General features: G+C 38.2%; 1 protein-coding gene across 11 annotated transcripts in view; it reads left to right on the forward strand.

Annotated features, from left to right (window-relative positions):
- Nucleotides 1–19,354, forward strand: part of TMEM104 (transmembrane protein 104) — an 82,379-nt gene that overhangs the window by 33,135 nt on the left and 29,890 nt on the right. For all 11 annotated transcript variants that reach the window (XM_072645613.1, XM_072645608.1, XM_072645609.1 and 8 more), the window contains one exon: nt 18,701–18,794. In XM_072645613.1, coding sequence (XP_072501714.1) covers nt 18,701–18,794 — 94 coding nt within the window. The remainder of the gene's footprint in view (nt 1–18,700; nt 18,795–19,354) is intronic.

Below are 19,354 nucleotides of genomic sequence, written 5' to 3' on the forward strand. Positions count from 1 at the left end.
GTATTGTTCTCTTGGTTCTACTTGTTTTTCTTTATATAAGTTTATGCACCTCTTTTTGTATTTCCCTGAAATCTTCTTCATCATTGCTTAATGTACAGTAATATTCCATTATATTCATATACCATAATTATTTTTAATCACTTCCCAATCAATAGGAATTAATTTTATTTCCAGTTTCTTACTGCTAAAGAATGTCACTATACATATTTTGATATATACTGAACCTTTGATTATGACTTTTTCTTCCTTGAGTTATAAACCCAGTAGTGGGATAATTTAGAAAGTTTTCTTATGCAGTTCCAAATTGAAACTTAGAATGATTGGGTCACTTCACAAAGAGTACATTGGTATACCCATCTCCCAAAGCCCTTTGAGCATTTGATTGTTCCTGTCTTTTTAAATCTGTTAATTTATGTGAAGTGGGTTGAAACCCAAAAGTTGTTTTAATTTGTATTTCTCTTACAATAAATGATAAGGAGCATGTTTTTGTGTGTTCATTTGTAATTTATAAATATTTTGAAAACAGTTCCTATCGCTTGAAGACTTACCTTTTGGAAAATGCATATTTTTTTTGTGGGAATAGATTAGATGTCTGTGGTTATTGGGAAGGGAGGGTGTTGGAGAATGGAGTAGGGAGTGCAAGGATTGCAGTCAAAAGCAAGTTTTGATTCAATTCCGAGCACTTCTGATTCTTCTCCTTAGGACTGCTCCTAATTCTAGCTGCAGTTAGATAAGAAGTAGAGGTTTTCAGGAGACCTGGGGGTATTTGTAGCTGTCAAATTAGTCAAAGGTTGCTTTGCTGTCAGCACGTTTAATGGAGAAACTCAACGTTAAACCCAAGAGCCACCTATCAAGTGACCTCAACTACTACCTTGTTGACAGGCCTGTATCTCTGAGGAGCCCAGTAGGTGTCATCCGAATTCCTCAGGAGTTGCTGAGTGATGCTCTGTTGGCTGTTGACTATTCTGCAGTTAGTCCTTCTATTTCCATATAGCCTCCAAACTCTGTAAACTAGCTCTGAGCAGTCCTGGGAACTCTCAGTTCACATCAGAACTGCCACTTTACTGACAGCCATACTCAAGCAGTTGTTTTGTTTCACTCAGCTGTATTCAAAGAGACTTCTTTCTCCCTTCCTTCCCTTCCTTCCCTTCCTTCCCTCTCTTCCCTCTCTTCTTCCTTCCTTCCTTCCTTCCTTCCTTCCTTCCTTCCTTCCTTCCTTCCTAGGCAGAAATCACAAATGAACTGATGCTAGGAAGTGTCATTGTGGCTGCGTTTATGACAATTGTACTTTTGTCTCGAGGTATTCTGGGAGCCCACTGTAACCTGGAAGTCCTCATCTGCTTCAGTGCCTATCTACGGAGGCAGCATCAGAGACAAAACAGTTATTCATTTCTTTGGTTTCTGCCTGAAGTCTTCTCTTGGACTCATTTCTGTCAGATTCTACCCTCACTAGAAAGAATATCCTTGTTACTGGCCACTTCCTAAATAAGAGCAGTTGGGTAGGCCTACTAGCATATGATCAAAGGGTTTGTAGAATTTTGTTGCAGTCTCCAAGTGATGAGTTAAATGTGGGAGAATCCAAATGTCTTGTGCTGTAAAAATTTTACAACTTTTTTTTTTTTATTTTGGCCTTTCAATGAGGATAGTAGCATTATTCATTGAAATAACCATTCAATCGTGTTAGCCTCTGATTCTTAGCTATTTTTATTAATTAATTAATTATTATTACTGCTAATAATAATGATAGCTAACATTTATAGAGTGCTTACTATGTGCCGGACACTGTGGTAAGCACTTTATAATTACTAGAACAGTTACTATACATGTGATCCTTACAACAACCCTGGTAAGTAGATACTATCATTATCCACATTTTACAGGTAAGGAAACTGAAGCAGAAGTTAAATGACTTGCCCAGTGTCACACAGCTAGTGGCTGAGTCCAGATTTAAATTCAGGCCTTCCTGATTCAAGGCCCAACACTATCCACTGCATCACCTAGCTATTGCTGCTTATTCAACTTTAGATTTTTCTTTGTGCTGTAATCTTTAGTTTTGGGATACTCTCTGACCCCCACTGATGATTCAGTGCCTGCTCTACCCTTTATGAGGTTAGCTTTAGACATTTTATCATTTCGCCTCTGTCATTCAAAACAGGCTTGTATTGTTTTGCATGCTAAAGAATGGCACAGGATAACAATCTTGATTAATGAAGATGCATGTTGTCTCATCCTGAAATAATACCCACCCTCTGAAGCTGTTATACTCATTGATTCTGGGTTTTTTTTTTAGTCTTCTCTATATTGACTTTGAAAAAAAATTTGATCTAATAGCTATCTTCATTTACTTTACTTCCACCAAGTAAACAATATTTTACCAGTAGGTAAAAGGATGGTAGTAGCACCTATATTATAATTGGGCTAGCTGTCATTGTAATATACTAAGAAATTACCTAATATGCCTTTGGAAATAGCAGTGCCATTATTCAACAACATACTAAATAGTTCATCCATGAATATAAAATTCCGTGTTTTCTCTCTGTGGGTATATCATTAGAGTTTTTTTAAGTTGGTATGTTCATTAGACATAGAAATACTGCAGAAAAAATATTTCACTGTCATTTCTAAGAAATCTTTATTGAATACTTCCCTATGAAAAAATGCCTATAAGATAAAACAGGCTAAATTAGTATAATGCCAGCGTGATACCCATAGCAGCTGCTATGAATATGCATGCATATTTCCAGGGTAAATTCACAAAATATAAATTTCTTCCTCAAAGACTAAACCAAGATATTTATTCAGATACCAGAAAGCCAAATCCACCATAGTAACAAAGAAGTTCATAAATTCCACCAATCCAGGGAGCACAGACATCCCCTAGCCATCCGTCTGGTAGGGGGAAGCTCCCTTGGACCAAATACCTCCTCTCACTCCCAGTAGCTGTTCTGCCTCAGCTCAGCCTGTCTCCCAGCTCTGCCTCACTTTCACTTCCTGCTCCACCCTTTGGCAAGCACTTCCCACCCTCAGCTTCGTGTGACTCAAGCTCAAAGCAGGTCACATGGGCCTATTAAGGGGTAGGGAAGATCTTTAAATTTCCTCAACATTGCAATTAGATGCCATCATGTGTCATCATATTTAAGGCATATAGGTTTGGATAGTCCACTGGATTATGTATTTCAAAGAAGCTACAGATATAGTACTTGTTTGGCTTTCCTTTTCCTTTCAATACCATTTTCTTCACGTTAAAAAGTACTTCACATTTGCCCAATGAAAACTATAGCATTATCTAAATCCAATTTGTTCCAGGGTTATCTAAGTGGAAGTAATAGAACTGTTAAAAGAATATTAGCCAAAAGTTCTTTAGCTCCGACAGACCTTTTCTTCACTTCAGTAGATCGTGAACTTGTCTCATTTTCAGCCTCTGATGGAATCATGTATTATACTCACTTCAGGATCTATGGTTTTATTATTGTGGACATTTTATATTAATTTTTCTCTATTGACCTGTTTTTAGCCTTGTCTTCTTTTCTCCTCTTTTCCTATATAATCTGCCTTAGAAATCTTCTTTACCCCATGACTGCCACAACACATCTGTGCATTTGACTCCAAAATCTGTATCTTCAGCCCTGACTTCTCTTCTGAGTTCCAAACCTACATATCCAACTGATCTCTCTCTGAATGGTTCCCCCGGTACCTTAAATTCAGCATGTCCAAAACCAAACTAATTACCTTTCTTAAAATCTGTTTCTCTGTCTGATTTCACTATTACTGCCTGTGGTACCACTGTTCACCTATGTTCACAACCTTGGGGTTATTGTTGATGCTTCTTCCTCAGCTTATATTCAGTTCAGTTACTGAGACTTGACCGCGACATCATCTTTGACATCGATTCCCTCCTCTTGGTTCCTGCTGCTACCTAATACAGGTCCTTATTACCACCCTCCTGCCTCTGCAGTAGTTTATCTCACAAACCTTCTTGCTTCCATGTCCTCTGCTATAACACTGCCAACATAGTCATTCTCATGTCTGATGATGGTGGTGGGACATGGAGTGTTATCATTATCAATTCAATAATTATTAAACAAGCTGCCTGCATCCTGCATGTTGTGCACACACTGCACTCTGACTTTGTGGATTATTGAAAATATTTTGACACAATTCTGCTACAGTGACTTACAAAGACAAATATTTAAAATAGATTCTAGTATAGTGATAATGCTGGAATTGATCTTCATGTGAAAATATTATTATTTTTAGCACATTACCCAATATACTGTGGTCAAGAACAAGTGATATAAAATGTGACTGCTTCAAAAGATACAATTTAATAACCTGCTGTGATTCTGTCTCTTCTTATATCTGTGTCATCACTCCTGAATAGAGCTGAGTATGGCTTTCAAGGCAGAAGGAGTCCTACCAAAACATTATATTAATTACTTGATATACATGGATAATATCACACATGACTCCACTGAAAAACATATTAAATAGCTACTTCATCTTATGAAAACTTTCTCCAACAATTTCAAAGTATCATTTAGACTCAATGGGTGTAAAATTCTTAATGTGGGCTAAGGAAGAATAGATAAGGTTTTTGAATTTGAATCTAGAGATCAAATTGAAATAATGGATGAAGAAAATATTTAAAAATACCCTGGTCTTCTCCAGGTAAGACACATTGAGCATAAGCCTGGAAAGGAGAATAGTGATGTTGAGAGACTGACCAGCGTTCTAAAAATTAAATCTTAATGGGTAAAACAAATTTAAAGTGATTAATACCTACACAGCACCAGTCAACATACACTTTGGTAAAATGGTAATTGGATAAATGGATAATGGATTCAGCAGGTGTACAAACAAAAACCTGGACAATGTTAACAAAATGTAGGGCAGCTATAAAAAGATTCACTCTTTACCAAAAAGAAGAAAACTGATAGGTGTTTTCAGAGCTCCCAATAAACAGGTTAAAAATGTACAGAAATCTGCTCGTGAGAACCAGTTGTTAAATTTTCAGTGTGAGCATTTACACCTCAGAAATCAGCAAACACTACTGTTCAGAGCTTGATTTATTGTATGCTTTGTCATCTGGACTTAACAAAGTGATGGAGAAAATATTAATAATGCAGATTGAACTTAAGTGTATTATGTGTATATTTTTTCCTCTGGAGAGCTGGTTGTTAAAACATTTGACAGTACACTCCTAAAGGTGACACGTATATCATCACTCCATTTTAGAATGTAACCTTGTTTATTACCTTATGGTCATCTATGTTTATCTTTTTATGTTTCTCGTAACTCCTATGTTTGAATTTCAAAGTTTCTGTGCAGTTTCACCAGGAATGCCTGGAGTTCTCTGTTTCATTAGAGTTTGATTTTTTCAACTATATGATTCTCCTCAGTTTTGCCGGGTAAGTTATTCTTGGCTGCAAACCTATATTTGTCTTCTGAAATATAATCTTCCAAGCTCCCTGTTCCTTTATTATGGTGGCTCCTAAATCATTTGTGAACCTGACTGTGGCTCTTAGATATTTGAAATCTTTCTTTCTAGCAGCTTACAATTTATCTTGTTTCATTTTTGACCTGGAAGCTCTGGATTTTGGTTAGAATATTCTTGGAAGTTTTCATTTTGAGGTTTCTTTTAGGAAGTGACCAGTGAATCCTTTCTTTTTCCACTTTGCCTTCTGGTTCTAAAAGATCTGAGCAGTTTTCTTGAAAGATTTCTAGAATTATACATAGGTTCTTTTTGGTCATAGCTTTTAAGTAGTCCAGTAATTCTTAAATTTTTCTCTTCAATCCCTTTTTCAGGTTAGTTGTTTTTGCCTTACATTTTTTTAATAATCTTTCAGTCTTTTGATTTTGTTTTGATATTTCTTCTTGTCTCATGGGGTTATTGGCTTCTATTTGGTCCATTCTGATTTCCAGGGAGTTTGTTGCTTGGACAAAGTTTTGTACCTCTTGTGCCAGGCAGTTACTTCCCTTTCCAATCCTTTTTTCCATAGCTCTCATGTCTTTTCCAGTTTTTTCCTCTAGTGCTCTCATTTAATTTATGAAAACATCTTAACTCCGTTTCCTAAAATTCTTGCTTTATCTCTTCCATAAATTCTGGTTGAATTTATGCCCAATCTATATTTTTCTTTGAGGTTTTGCTTGTAAATATTTTGGAGTTATTTTTTTCTGGATTTGTGTCTTGAGCATCCCTCTCTCCAGAATAGGTTTTTCAGGTGCAGTTCTTTCTTTATTTACTCATTTTTGCAACCTACTTCCTGACTTTAGGCTTGCTGTTAGGGTTGGGATCTGCATACTTCTGGAGAGAAGGTCTAGGCTGGTCTTGCTACTGCTTTCTCAGAGTATTGAAGGTTGTATTATTGCAGTATCTCAGGGACACTTGCCATTTGGCACCCGTTCCAGCACCTGTATGAGGTTTCAGTGCCCCAGTGTATGTCTGTGACCTCCTCTTGTCCTGGAACACAGCTGTTCTCTGCTGTACTCTGCATAGAGGACTTCTGGCCAGATACCATTCCCAGCACCCACAGATCTCTCTGTCCCTCTATGCTAACCTGGGCTAGGAAAATAACCAAATGCCTCATGGTGATTTTTTTTTCCTTGGATTTCCCCATCAGGATTCTGTCTGGTAAATTTTCTAGATATGTTGATTGGAGTTTGTTGTTTTTTTGGGGGGCAAGGGGGAGATGGAGATGGAGGTGGCATTGAGTTCTCTATACTTCTTGCTACTTTGTCATCTTACTGCTATGCATTTTCTCAACTGGAATCATTTTTGTCTTTGTTTCTCAACCCCTAGGGAAACTGTTGATTGGTGAAAACATATATTGCTAGCTTGTTAAATTTTCAGATGGTACAAGGCTTGGTAAGATACCAGCATATTGGCTCTAGTTCTTCATGGCTTCATTCACAATTTGTGTGGCTTTCTAAATGAAAATATGTCTCTCTGGCCAACTACTCTTTTATGTACGTGTCTCCATCATTAGAATGTGCGCTCTGTAAGGTCAGGGTTTGAATCCACTTTTATATTTGCATCCACAGCATTTAGTACAGTGCTTGATATATAGTAAGTACTTAATAAATGCTTATTCATTCATTCATCTCACATCTTTATACTTCAGGCATAATTCCCCCCCCCAATAAATAGTGTATTTTTTCCTAATTACATGTAAAGATAATTTTTAACATTCATTTTTTATATAAAATTTTGAGTTCCAAATTTTCTCCCTCTCTATTTCCTCTCCTCCCTCCCTAAGACAGTAAGCAATTTGATATAGGTTATATATGTGCAATCTTATAAAACATATATCCATATTAATCATATTGTGAAAGAAGAAATAGAACAAAAGGAAAAAAAATGAAAAAAATAAAGTGAAAATAGTATGCTTTGATCTATATTCAGACTCCATTATTTCTTTCTCTGGATGTGGATAGCATTTTCCATCATGAGTCTTTTGGACTTGTCTTGGATCATTGTATTGCTCAGAAGAACTAAGTCAATCGTAGTTGATCATCACACAATGTTGCTGATATTGTATACAGTATTTTCCTGGTTCTGCTCGCTTCACTTTGCATCAGTGAATGTAAGTCCAGATTTTTCTGCAATCTTCCTGCTCATCATTTCTTACACCACAGCCGTATTCCATTTCATTCACATGCTGTAATTTGTTTAGCCATCCCTTCAATTTCCAACTCTTTGAAACCACAAAAAAAGAGCTGCTGTAAATATTTTTGTACATGTGGATTCTTTTCCCTTTTTTATGATCTCTTTGGGATCTAATGTTGGTATTGCTGGATTGCCCTTTGGGCATAGTTCCAAATTGCTCTCCAAAATGGTTGGGTCAGTTCACAACTCTACCAGCAATGCATTTTTTTCCTAATTTTATCACATCCTCTCTAGCATTGATCATTTTCATACTCTTAACTGGAGCAAACTGGCCTGCTCTCTGTTTCAGAAACTATCACGTATCTTCCCACATACTTCCTTGCCTTTGTTCTTGTTACTTTCTTTGCCTGAAATGTCCTTTTTTGCCTTTTGAATTCTCACCCTTTCTTTAAAGTCCAATTTAGATGTCACTTTCTCCACAAATCTTTTCCTTTTTTTTTAAAGTCAACTTTTCCCCTTGGACCCAAAGTAACATTTTGTTTTACACTTGAAAAATACCTTTATTCTATAATATTGTGGATTATAGCGATCTGAATTTATGCTACCTTACCCCCACTGTAATATAAAGTCCATATAAGTAAGAGCTTGTAAACTATCTCTCTCTATGCTTAGCACATCATTCTGCAGGCTTTCTAAATGCTTTCTAAATTTTTGAGTGAATTCATTTCACCAGTGCTGATCTTGAAACCCCTTTATTCCATTGATTACCATTTGACCAACCTTCCAATGATGAGCCTCTCTGAACTAACTAGATATATCTTTGAACAGTGGCCAGGCCTGTAGTCTGGTAGTTCCTCCAAAAGAATGTGTTCATTGGCATAGTCAGGGTTATCTCCAAACATGATGTCATATTAGAGAGGTCTTTAGTCAAGGCGCATATCCCCTTCTCACTATTCATACAGCTACTATTTTGGTAAAGGCCCTCATCACCTCATTGAGCTACTGGAATAACCTGCTGGTTGGTCTCCCTGGTTCCATTCTAATCCATCCTCCATGTAGCTGCCAAAGTGATTTTCCTTAAGCACATATCTGACCATGTCACTTCTCAATTCAGTAAACTCCCTATTGTCTATAGAATAAAGTATAAACTTTTCTCTTTAACTTTAAAGCACTTCACAACCTGACCCCAATCTAACTTTCCAGCCTCATTATACTTCTTGACAGGTAGACCTTCTTAGGGTCTACCCAACCTAACCTTGTTGTTCCTTATACATTGCATTCTTCACATCTCCATGTTTTTGCACTGACCATCCCTCATGCCTGGAGCGCTCTGTCTCTTTACTGCTGTTCCATAGAATCCCTTACTTCCTCCAAAATTTAGCTCAAGCAACATCTTCTGTGTGAAGCCTTTCCTAATCTCCCCAACTGCTATTGCTCTCCATCCCACCTTGTTTGTATTTTGTGTCCTAGATAGTATATATATATATATATATATATATATATATATATATATATATATATATATACACACACATATATATGTGTATATATATATGTATATATATATATACACATATATATACATATATATGTACATGTCTTCCTCAATAGAATGCAAGTGAGCTCTGTGAAAGCAGAGACTATTTCATTTTTTATGTTGGTATCCATAATGCCTAGAACATAATAGGCCCTTAACTAATGCTTTTTGGTTAATACTCTAAGGACTGAAAAATATTTACTTAGGATGCAACACTCATAACTTAAGAATAGAATTAAGGATAAAAGGAGAACCAAACTACTTCAATTGTAAGTTTTCAATTACTTGGTCTCTTTATCCTTTTGAATCATCCTAGACTAGAGAACACCATAAGAACCAAAAGTTATGAACCAGAGAAGACACGTTTCTGGGAAATAAAAATGGAATTCTTTAAATTGTTTAATTCTACTTTAGGATTTTATGTCCAGTTAAATTTTAATTTAAAGAAAGAATTCATTTGAGTGTGCAAGGAATTTTTCTGGTAGACTTAGTAGTTCATTGCAATGCAAGGACTTAAATTCTCAATGGACCCTTAAGGCAAAATGCCTTCCACATCCAGAGAAAGAATTATGAGATTCAATCACAGAATGAAGCAGATCATTTTGTTTTGTATTATGTTTTGTTTTGTTTTGTTTTATGATTTCTCCCCTTCATTGTAATTCTTCCATGCAACATGACTAAGGTGAAAATGTATTTAATAGGAATGTATGTGTAGAACCTATATAAAATTGTATGCCATCTCGGGGAGGGAGTGAGGAGGGGGAGAAAGGGGAAAAATATGTAAGATATATAGAAGTGATTGTAGAACACTAAAACAAATAAAATAATTTAATTAAAAAAAGAGAAAAAAAAGCATTCATTTGGATTACTCTTTATTTAGCCCTGGCTAACTCACAGTACCTACCTCTCAGCAAGAATGGCATCACTAGCCTTGAGTTGAACTTTCTATGTCACTCCATGAGCTTGAAAGTAGTTTTAGGATCACTTGATGGTGCTAGTTCAGAGAGCTCATCAACAATGAATTAACAGTGTGTTATATCATGTACCTGTTAGACCCAGGCTTGCTTCTCCATATGTACAGTAAATAGCTGTATAGTATATCCCAATATTTTTATAGGAAAAGAGTCAGCATAAGCCCCATTCACCACTCAAAGAAGCTAGTGTCACACCAGCTAGAAATAATAGAGAAATCTGAGTTCCAGCCCTGTAACAAGAAGGCTCTGTGTGAGTCTGCCTGCCATTTATGTAAAAACCCCAGGAGCTCACAGGTGGAGAAAACTGCTAAGGGCTGAGTTCTTGGCTCTTAGGAACTCTGACTCACTATAGTGTAAAAGCTAAGGGGAAGAAGTATGTTTTTAGGGGAAAATAAATAACCCCATGCTTTGAGAACTACCCAGGTAGCGACTTAGCCAGCCTACTGCTTACTGCTCAGAGCAGCCTGCTGGGCATAGGGTAGTTCACCAACAAGTTCCCAGCTTTTCCTCTGCCTCAATATTGAAGAAACACTCCATCCTCAGACCCATCTTGCCCACTTCTGGAGTTCCCTGACTATCTTTTCTGTACTTTTTCTTATCTCAAGGCCAGTGCTACAAAGGAGCTAGCTATCCTTTTAGTTTTCTTTTAAAAAAGACCACTAACTGTCTGCCCTTCTCAGTTCAATAGCTTTCACTGCAGAGGGTAACATGACAAGGGCACAGTGAAACTGAAAAACCCTGCTGCCCCCCTCATGCATCCCATATCCATTTGTATAGCAGATGTTCTCTCTCCATTTCCTTCCCCTGCAAGAAGGGTATATATCCACTTCTTCCCCTTTCTGCTGCTTTTCGTTTGGGGAAAGGATAGAGAGGAGAAAGAAGAGGACCAGTGGTGTTACTAATCCATATCCAAATTTGGATCTTGATTAGCAGTTATAGCTTATCCTTCCCTGGAAAGAGGGAAGGTCATCAACTCTTGAGAGAACCTGAGAGCTTTGAGGGACCTGATGTTTTAGACAACTTACGACAGTGTTTGGAAAATATTCCTCAGTTGGCTGCAAATGATAAAGAGATTTGTAAGGACCTCTTAAAAGCAGCAATACCACCTGAGATTATGGCGTGGAAACTTCAGGCCATAGGGCTAAGAGCACCACTGAGGGGATTGGGGTGGTGGAGGCAAGTGCAGTAGGACCGACTCTCTGGGAACTGATGGCAGGCAACAGTCTTGATTGTCCCCCAAAATTCCTCAGGCCCTTTTCAGATAAATTTATTTTCTCATAATAGAAAAGCATCATTATCCCCATCTAACTAATGAATGCACAAAAACAGGTTTTGTCTGTTTGGTTTTTTTAAAATCATGTAGCCTCAGAATCTTTTCTGGACAATCACAGAATCTGATGGCAGGGACCCCAGTGACCTTTTAGTCCAGTGTGTATCTGAAAGGAAGCCCTAAGAAGCAGTCATCTGGCCTCTTCAACTTTTACCGCTTTGTGAAAATGGCCTTTTCTGCGCTGCTGTAGTAAATTATTTTAGGTACCATTTCTAATTCAGATTTCTCTATGTACATTCTTCCATCTCTCTCTTCCCAGAGAGCCAACCCTTATAACAAATCATTTTTTAAAATAAAAAGAATAGGAAAAAATCCAAAATTGATTGATATGTTAAAAAAAAAAATCTAGTGTCAAATAATGTGTTCCTTACCTGTGGACCCCAATCTCTACAACAGAGAACACTGAGGGGGTAGGTGTCTTCTCATAGCTCTTTGAGGCAAAATTTATTCTTGGTAATTTACAGTGTTCAGTTTTGCTTTGTAGTAGTTCTTTCCATGTACATTTAGCTATTGTCAAGCACAGTGGCATATTCTCCACACCTGACAAGTGACAAGTGGCCTTTGCTTCACCAAAGTAGAAACAACAAATGACAGAATTGACTCCAAAAAAAGGAATCTAACAAATGAACAGAATTGGAATCCTATCACCTTTCCATCTCTGGGACTAACACTAATTAATTGGGACTCTTTTCACTGAAGCAACTAAGAAATAATTATTTAGTATATACTGTGCCCACATTGTGTTAAGAACTTTGAGAAATGCCCCTTGGTATTTCACTGAGGAATTATGACTGACACATTATACAAAGATCATCACCTGTTAAGTAATGTGGTGAGGATTCAAAAAAGAAAAACCACTAGGGGTTAAGATAGTTGGGGAAAACAGTTGGAACCAGTAGGAATTTGAGTTGGACCTTAAAGGGAAGGTGAAATTCAGTGAAGAGGCAGTCAGTCCAGATTGAGGAGAGCAGCATGGGCAAAGACTAGAACTTGGCTTACAGGGGATTGAGAGAATTTCCTAACTAGAATATATGTTGGAGAATAGTGGGAAATAACATTGGGCAGATTAGTAGAGTTACGATTGAATAGTTCATACTTATTGTAATGTTCAAAGCCAAACAGTTTGGAAGCTACTCAATCAAGGCTCCTTAATTTGTAGTGCTAAATGTGAATTTCATTCCAGTCATGTAGCAGAACATAGGGACAAAAGAGATGAGTCTAAAGGTATATTGTGCTTATGTATATATTATATACTTATATTATATATCATTATATATTAACATATGTATGTGCATATGTGTGCATATATGTGTACGTATATTGTATGCCCACACATGTTCTGCTTTCCTTTTTGAAGCAATTGAACAAAAGATATAATGTATCTCCATTCTTAAGCATCTGTGTGTGTGTGTGTATATATATATATATATATATATATATTATATAAAACAAGATTAAGAAAGGAATAATCCTGTACATTGAAGCCTTACATTTATAAAATGTGATTGACACAATGTGGCAAAGAAAGCTAGTTATAAATCTTACATAATCCAGATTGTCTTGATTTAAGTTATATTCCACATTCTTCCTTAATAGTAACCCACTTTTATGTGACACTTTAAGGTTTACAAGACCTTCTTGTGACAGTAAACAATATCATTATCTCCATTTTGCCTCTGGGGAAACCGAGTCTAGGAATGGTTAAGTGCCTTGCCCAGGGTCACACGGCAAATAAGCATGAGAAGAACATGTATCAGAGTCAAAACAGTAACCAAGGTGTCTCCTGACCACAAGTCTAGCATGATTTTAACTATTCTACACTGTTTCTGCTGCCCCAAGTAACATGTTACTAGTTTTCTTATTAAGAGGTTATGATTTTACTAGGTGTTACTGCACCAAATGGAGTCTGTTCATACCACCCCTAGGAGGTGAATGGAACTTATTATTATTGATTAGTTTCATGTGTACGATTATTATCTTTTTAAAATGAGTGTTAATCTGGTTACAGTGACTTTTTCCTTTCTATTCCTGGCTTTCCAAGCAAAGGTGTTATCCTGACAGAAATATCTCAACGTTCAGCCCTTACTAGCCCATTTAGGATTTTTTTTCTCTCTCTCCCACATCTTTCAAGGACTATACCCTGTACTCCTCCTGAAAAACACATCTTCACATTTTCAGCAGGTCAATGGATCAGATTTGTCTTAAGAACAGAACTTTATCTACTGTCCTTAAATTCCAGGATTGGAAGGAATGAGGTCATACCTCATTCCTGTCAGCCACATCTCCTTGCCGTTCAGGTGAACATAGTACCTATTCTATTATGCGTAGTATTCAAGAAAAACATGCAAGAAAGAACATAGCCTGGGTTCAAGACCTACCTCTGCCATACACTAGATATGTGACTCTTAGTAAGGGATTTAACAACTGAACTCTCCAAGATTAGAAATTGCAGCATTGGTAGAAGATGTTCCTTAATAGAAACAATTAAATTGTATGTACAGTGACCGCTACCACTTCCAACCTCAACACCTTCTCCAAAAAAGAATAATCTTCTGGTGCATGTAAATGTTATCTCAATTACCCAGTCAAGACCCTAGCAAACTTTTGTATTGTACCTTGGATTTCCATTGATCCAAGAAGGTGGGAGGATCTCCAGGCTGCCATATCTATAGATCACTAGGTAGGTATTGATATGTTTAGTATTGATGACCAATTTGAGGATTTTATTATAGTCAGGAAAATTTTCCTTTTAAGTAAATTTGACTTGATAATACTATTTGGGAGATAGAAAACTGTTTTAGGAACTGTCTGTTCTGTAATATGGCCTTAACTAGGAGATCCAAGAGAGTAATGGAGTAATCTGGCTCTTATTTAAGAAACATGGGCGGGGGGAGGGCAGGCAGAAAGCAATGAATAAGAACATTTTTGAACATTGCTACTAGAGAGGATACATATAATTCATAAATTGCTTTTGTCTCAGCCTGGACCTATAACTCTTAATTCCATTTGGATGCTGATGCCTCTCTTTCTCTTGAAGAACCTGCCTCCTCCCAGGACCCAAAGCAGCTTTACTGTTTTGTGCCAACACTCCTTGACTTCTCTCTTGAGTCCTCTTTCCTTTCTGACTCTGAATGCCTGCTCCATTGCTGCTACTGCATTTGGGTTTGTGCTAATTTTCAAAAGACACCTGTTCCTTAATTATCTACAGCCTTTGTCTGTCTCTGTCTCTGTCTCAGTTGCCTCTGATGTATGAGCTAATCAGCTCTTTGAAAGGGGCCAGTATTTAACAGTCTGTGTGTGTTTGCCACAACAAAGTTGGGTCATGAGTGGTGTACTTGACTCTGTATGCTTAGTTATTTAAAAATTGTTACAAAAACCAGCCCTGTCTGCTGACTGGCCTTGAATATTAAATTGCTAGACTGTGTCTTCAAAAAGATCTTGTCACAGATACCTTCCCTATTATTGTAGAAGGCGACACCATCCCCCATGCCCACAACCTAGAAGTCAATCTCCACTCCTTACTACCTCTCACCCTCCCATATCCAATGTATTGCCAAGGCCTGTCGATTTTACCTTTGCAACTTCTCAAATAGGCCCCTTTCCCTCCTGGCATGCTGCCACCACTCTAGTGCATGCCCTCATCATTTTACACCTGTACCATTGTAAGAGCCTGCTGATGGGTCTACCTACCTGAGTCTCCTCCCACACTGATCCATTCTCCATTCAGCCACCAAAATGATTTTTCTTAAAGTACAATTTGGATCATGACACCTCCTTTACTCAATAAACCTCAGTGGCTTCCTCATTCCAGGATCAAATTCAAATTGCTCTCTTTGGCATTCAAGATCCTTCATAACCTATCTCCAGTAACCCCTACCTTTCCTGCCTTCTTCCATCCTACTCCTCCAACATATACTCTTCTATCCAGTGACACTGGTCTATTTGTTTTTCTGCAAATAAAATACCCCATTTCAGCTCTGGGAATGTTCTCTGGCTGCCCCCCTTCCTGGAAAGTTCTCCCTCCTCACCCCTGACTACTGACCACTCTAACTTCCTTTAAATCCCAACTAAAATCCCACCTTATACAGGAAGCCTTTCCCAATCCTTCTTAATACTAGTATTGTCCCTTTGTTATTTATTTCCTATTTATCCCATATGTAGCTTGTTCGTACATAGTTGTTTGTTTTTTGTGCTCCCCCCAATATAGGTCATAAGCTCCTTGAGGGTAGGGACTGGCTTAGTTCAGTGCTTGACGCATAGTAGGCAGTTGATTGATTGCCAGCCACTGTACTAGGCAGTGTGGATACAAACACAAAGAATGAACCAATCATTACTCAACACTAAACTTTGAAAAGTTAAGGGATATCTCCTGTATCTTTGTATCCCTATCACATCTGTAACATATTTTTACATATAATAGACACTCAGGTGGTTGATGATGAAGAAAGATCTAGTGCAAGTAGTGGAGGAGTAATTGTGACCACATAAGAGCCACATCCAGCTACTTGCAACACAATAATCATATTCACAAAGGCTAGGCTTTGTTCTTACTTATTTGTCCTGCATTGTGCTCCCATTTTTAACCTCTCCTGCTGCTTATTTGAGAGTGTATGTGTGCATGTATGTACCTTTTGGACTTCTTGTTATCTCACCCTTCCAGCACTTTCCAGACTTCACATATTGCTTCCCATAATGAATACTTATCCAACCTGGACCAGAAATACTCCTATAATTTCCCCCAAATAGCTTATGAAACAATATGTCCATCTCATTAAGTTGTTCTGTCCTTTCCTGTTAAACTTGAGACTAACTCCAAAATACATATGCCACTATTCTTTAGAGACTTCTAGCAGGACCTATTTGTCACTGCCCTTGCTCAGCACATCCTTAACCCTTGGTTTTGTGTACCATTCAGTACTAAGTAAAAGTGCCTTTTAAAGAGGAGAGAGTCCTGCGTGTGATGCACAGAAATGGATAACATCTCTGTGTTTGCATTTTAACAATCCTAATTGTCCTGTTTCAAAAATGATGTTCATCTCTATACTGTAGCCATTCAGAAGACTCTACATTTCTGCCATTCATTGAATTAGTGGCACAAAAATGAATACAAGATAGCCTTGTCATTTTTCACATGGAGAAACTTAAGGTCAGAAAGGTGAGACTGACCTGTCAAGCAGAGAATTGGAGAACTGAACCAGGAGTTGTTTCTAGTGCGCTTTGTCCTTTGGGAACATTTGTAGCAAATGACTTTGTATTTATTCATCTTCCCCAAGTCACTTTTCTCTCCCACCCTTCAAAAAGAAACTCATCAGTGGAAAGCTTCCCTGAAGTGGTAATTTTCCTAAATGACTTAGTGATGGTGCTGCATACAGACTTGCTACAGAAATCTCGATGGTGACTCTGCCTGCATGACTGCATTCTCAGCATCCCACTCTGGAGGCAAAGACCAGAATTCTGGTTGTCTCCTAGGTTTTCCCTAGAGCTACCTGACCCCCAGTTCCACTCTAGTGGTTTGACTTTCCCCTCTCTTGGACAAAATCAGCAGAGTTCCTTAGTCTCATAAGTGAATAAGAACTCTCAGTTTTGCTCTTTTTCCCATCCCTGGTGACTGCCAAGAGACCTTATCCGCCCTGCCTAATTAGAGCCTTTTCCTTGAGCAACACTTCAGTCTTTAATGTCATTCATTCTCACAGCAGTAATGGACTTGGATAAGAGGTCACAGCTTCTTCACACATCCTGTTGTCTCCACGCCTCCACTCCTTTCCACATCCCTCTTCTTCCAGGCAGATGAGGGGGAAGGTAGTACAGCTCATCCTCCCCATTGTGCCAAGCACCTGCCTGTCACAGGGGCCATGATGAGCAGCTCTAATGTATTCACTGAGATCACAGGACTGGAGCCTCGCTCCCAGAAGTTTGTCCCTCTCTCAACGTTTCAGCTTTCAGGAGCCCAGTCTGGTGCATCTCTGGTGGGTATCATTAGCATTAATGTGAGAAAATGGCACAGTGTAAATGTTAATAAGGTCTGATGCTAAGAGCAGCTTCTGAGTGGCAGATTGGAAATGGAACCGTCATCTTAACTCCAACTAACAACTTGATTCTTCTCCTGCACCCTGAGCAGCAAATTTGGCATGATAGTCTTCTCCACATCCTTGAGTCAATAGTTTGCAAAGCTTTTGTGTAAAGAAAGTTCCGGTTTTTCAGAGATCAGTTTCCAAGGGAAATGGAGACAAATCTTTTCTAAGTACTTTTTCCAACTCCTGGAAGAAAAGAGAGGACTCATTGTCCCAGGTGATCTAGGTCTGCAGTCTGTTCTTCCTCATCACTACAAGTCTTTGCCAGATTTGATTCCTTTTCTTTTCATCCTGTAATGCTGCTGCTCTAAGTGGTTTGCCCCAGAGGTCAGTCCTGGCTGCTCTTCTCCAGGTCTTTTCTTCATCTGTTTAGGCTAAAAGATCGATTTGATTAATTACTACCAAATTGATTCTTCATTCCGGGTCACTTCATCACATATTTATTCAGTTTATGCTGTATTAATATGTACTTAATACATTGTTTGTAAGTGTTCCTAAGTCTGTTCACATATGCTATCTCTCTGTGGTCAGTGATCATCTATGTCTTTTCATTCACCTTTCCCTGAGATCTAGTACAGAGTTCTACACACAGGTGACTTAAGCATCCTCTTGGTGGCACCCTGGGTTTGCCTTGGAATGCAGTCTCAGAAAGTCCTAAGTGAGGGAAAAGTGAATAGTTTTCATTTCTGATTCCATCACTGGTCCTTGAAATTTATCCAAGTCTAGCATAGTTTCACCCCACTTAGCCTAAACTAACCCAGATGTAAATTGAATTTGACATTAACCACATTCACCGGATAGTTGGAGGCATCTGAGTGTATAAAGTGCTGGGCCTGGAGTCAGGAGGACCTGAGTTCAAATCCAACCTCAGATAATTACTAGATGTATGACCTTGGGAAAGTCATTTTATCTCTGTTTGCTTCAGTATCCTCATCTGTAAAATGAGGATAATAGTAGCACTTACCTTACAGGGTTGTTGTGAGGATCAAATGAAATAATGTTTGTAGAAGTGTTTTGCACAGTGCCTGGAACATAATTAGCAGACACCATATAAATGCTAGCTGTTATATTATGATGATGATCATGATGATGATGATGATGATTGTTCCCTATAGAAGCATTAAGTTATTTACAGACTGATCTTTTCTTTTTTTTGCCTGTCCTCTGGGTTTTCTTCCCCAGGCTGTGTTCACACTACTTCTTGGACCTTTCACCTTCTTTGATGTCCAGAAGACCAAGTACCTCCAGATCTTGACATCTCTGATGAGATGGATTGGTAAGTCTGAGAAATATTACAAGTCCATTCCATTTCTTTTGTCTCTCCCTTACTTCCTATCTTATGCCTTTCTGGGAATTCCATCTGTCTATCGTAACCATGATTGACAATGCCTTCTTTCCAAGGAACTTGAACACTTAATTCAAGAACAGTTTTTAGCACCTGCGAGAGAGGAGTCACATATTGTTTCACTTATTCTCTAATTAATGGCACATACTGCAAGGTAGATAGAAGACAGATGTGTATTGTTAGTGATGATGGCAGCTAGGTGCAGTGGATAGAGCACCAGTGCAGGAGTCAGGAGGACCTGAGTTCAAATCTCACCTCAGACACGTGACACTCACTAACTATGCGACCTTGGACAAGTCACTTAACTCCAATTGCCTCATCCTGGGTCATCTCTAGTCATCCTGATGAATATATGGTCACTGGATTCAGATGGCTCTGGAGGAGAAGTGAGGCTGGTGACCTGCACAGCCTTCCCTCACTCAAAACAAAGTCAGGTGCAAGTCATGTCATTATTTCTCTGATGGCATAATCTTCTTTGGCAACGAAGGACG

Source organism: Notamacropus eugenii, chromosome 2, assembly GCF_028372415.1.
Source record: "Notamacropus eugenii isolate mMacEug1 chromosome 2, mMacEug1.pri_v2, whole genome shotgun sequence".
In the NCBI taxonomy this organism is placed as follows: Eukaryota; Metazoa; Chordata; class Mammalia; order Diprotodontia; family Macropodidae; genus Notamacropus; species Notamacropus eugenii.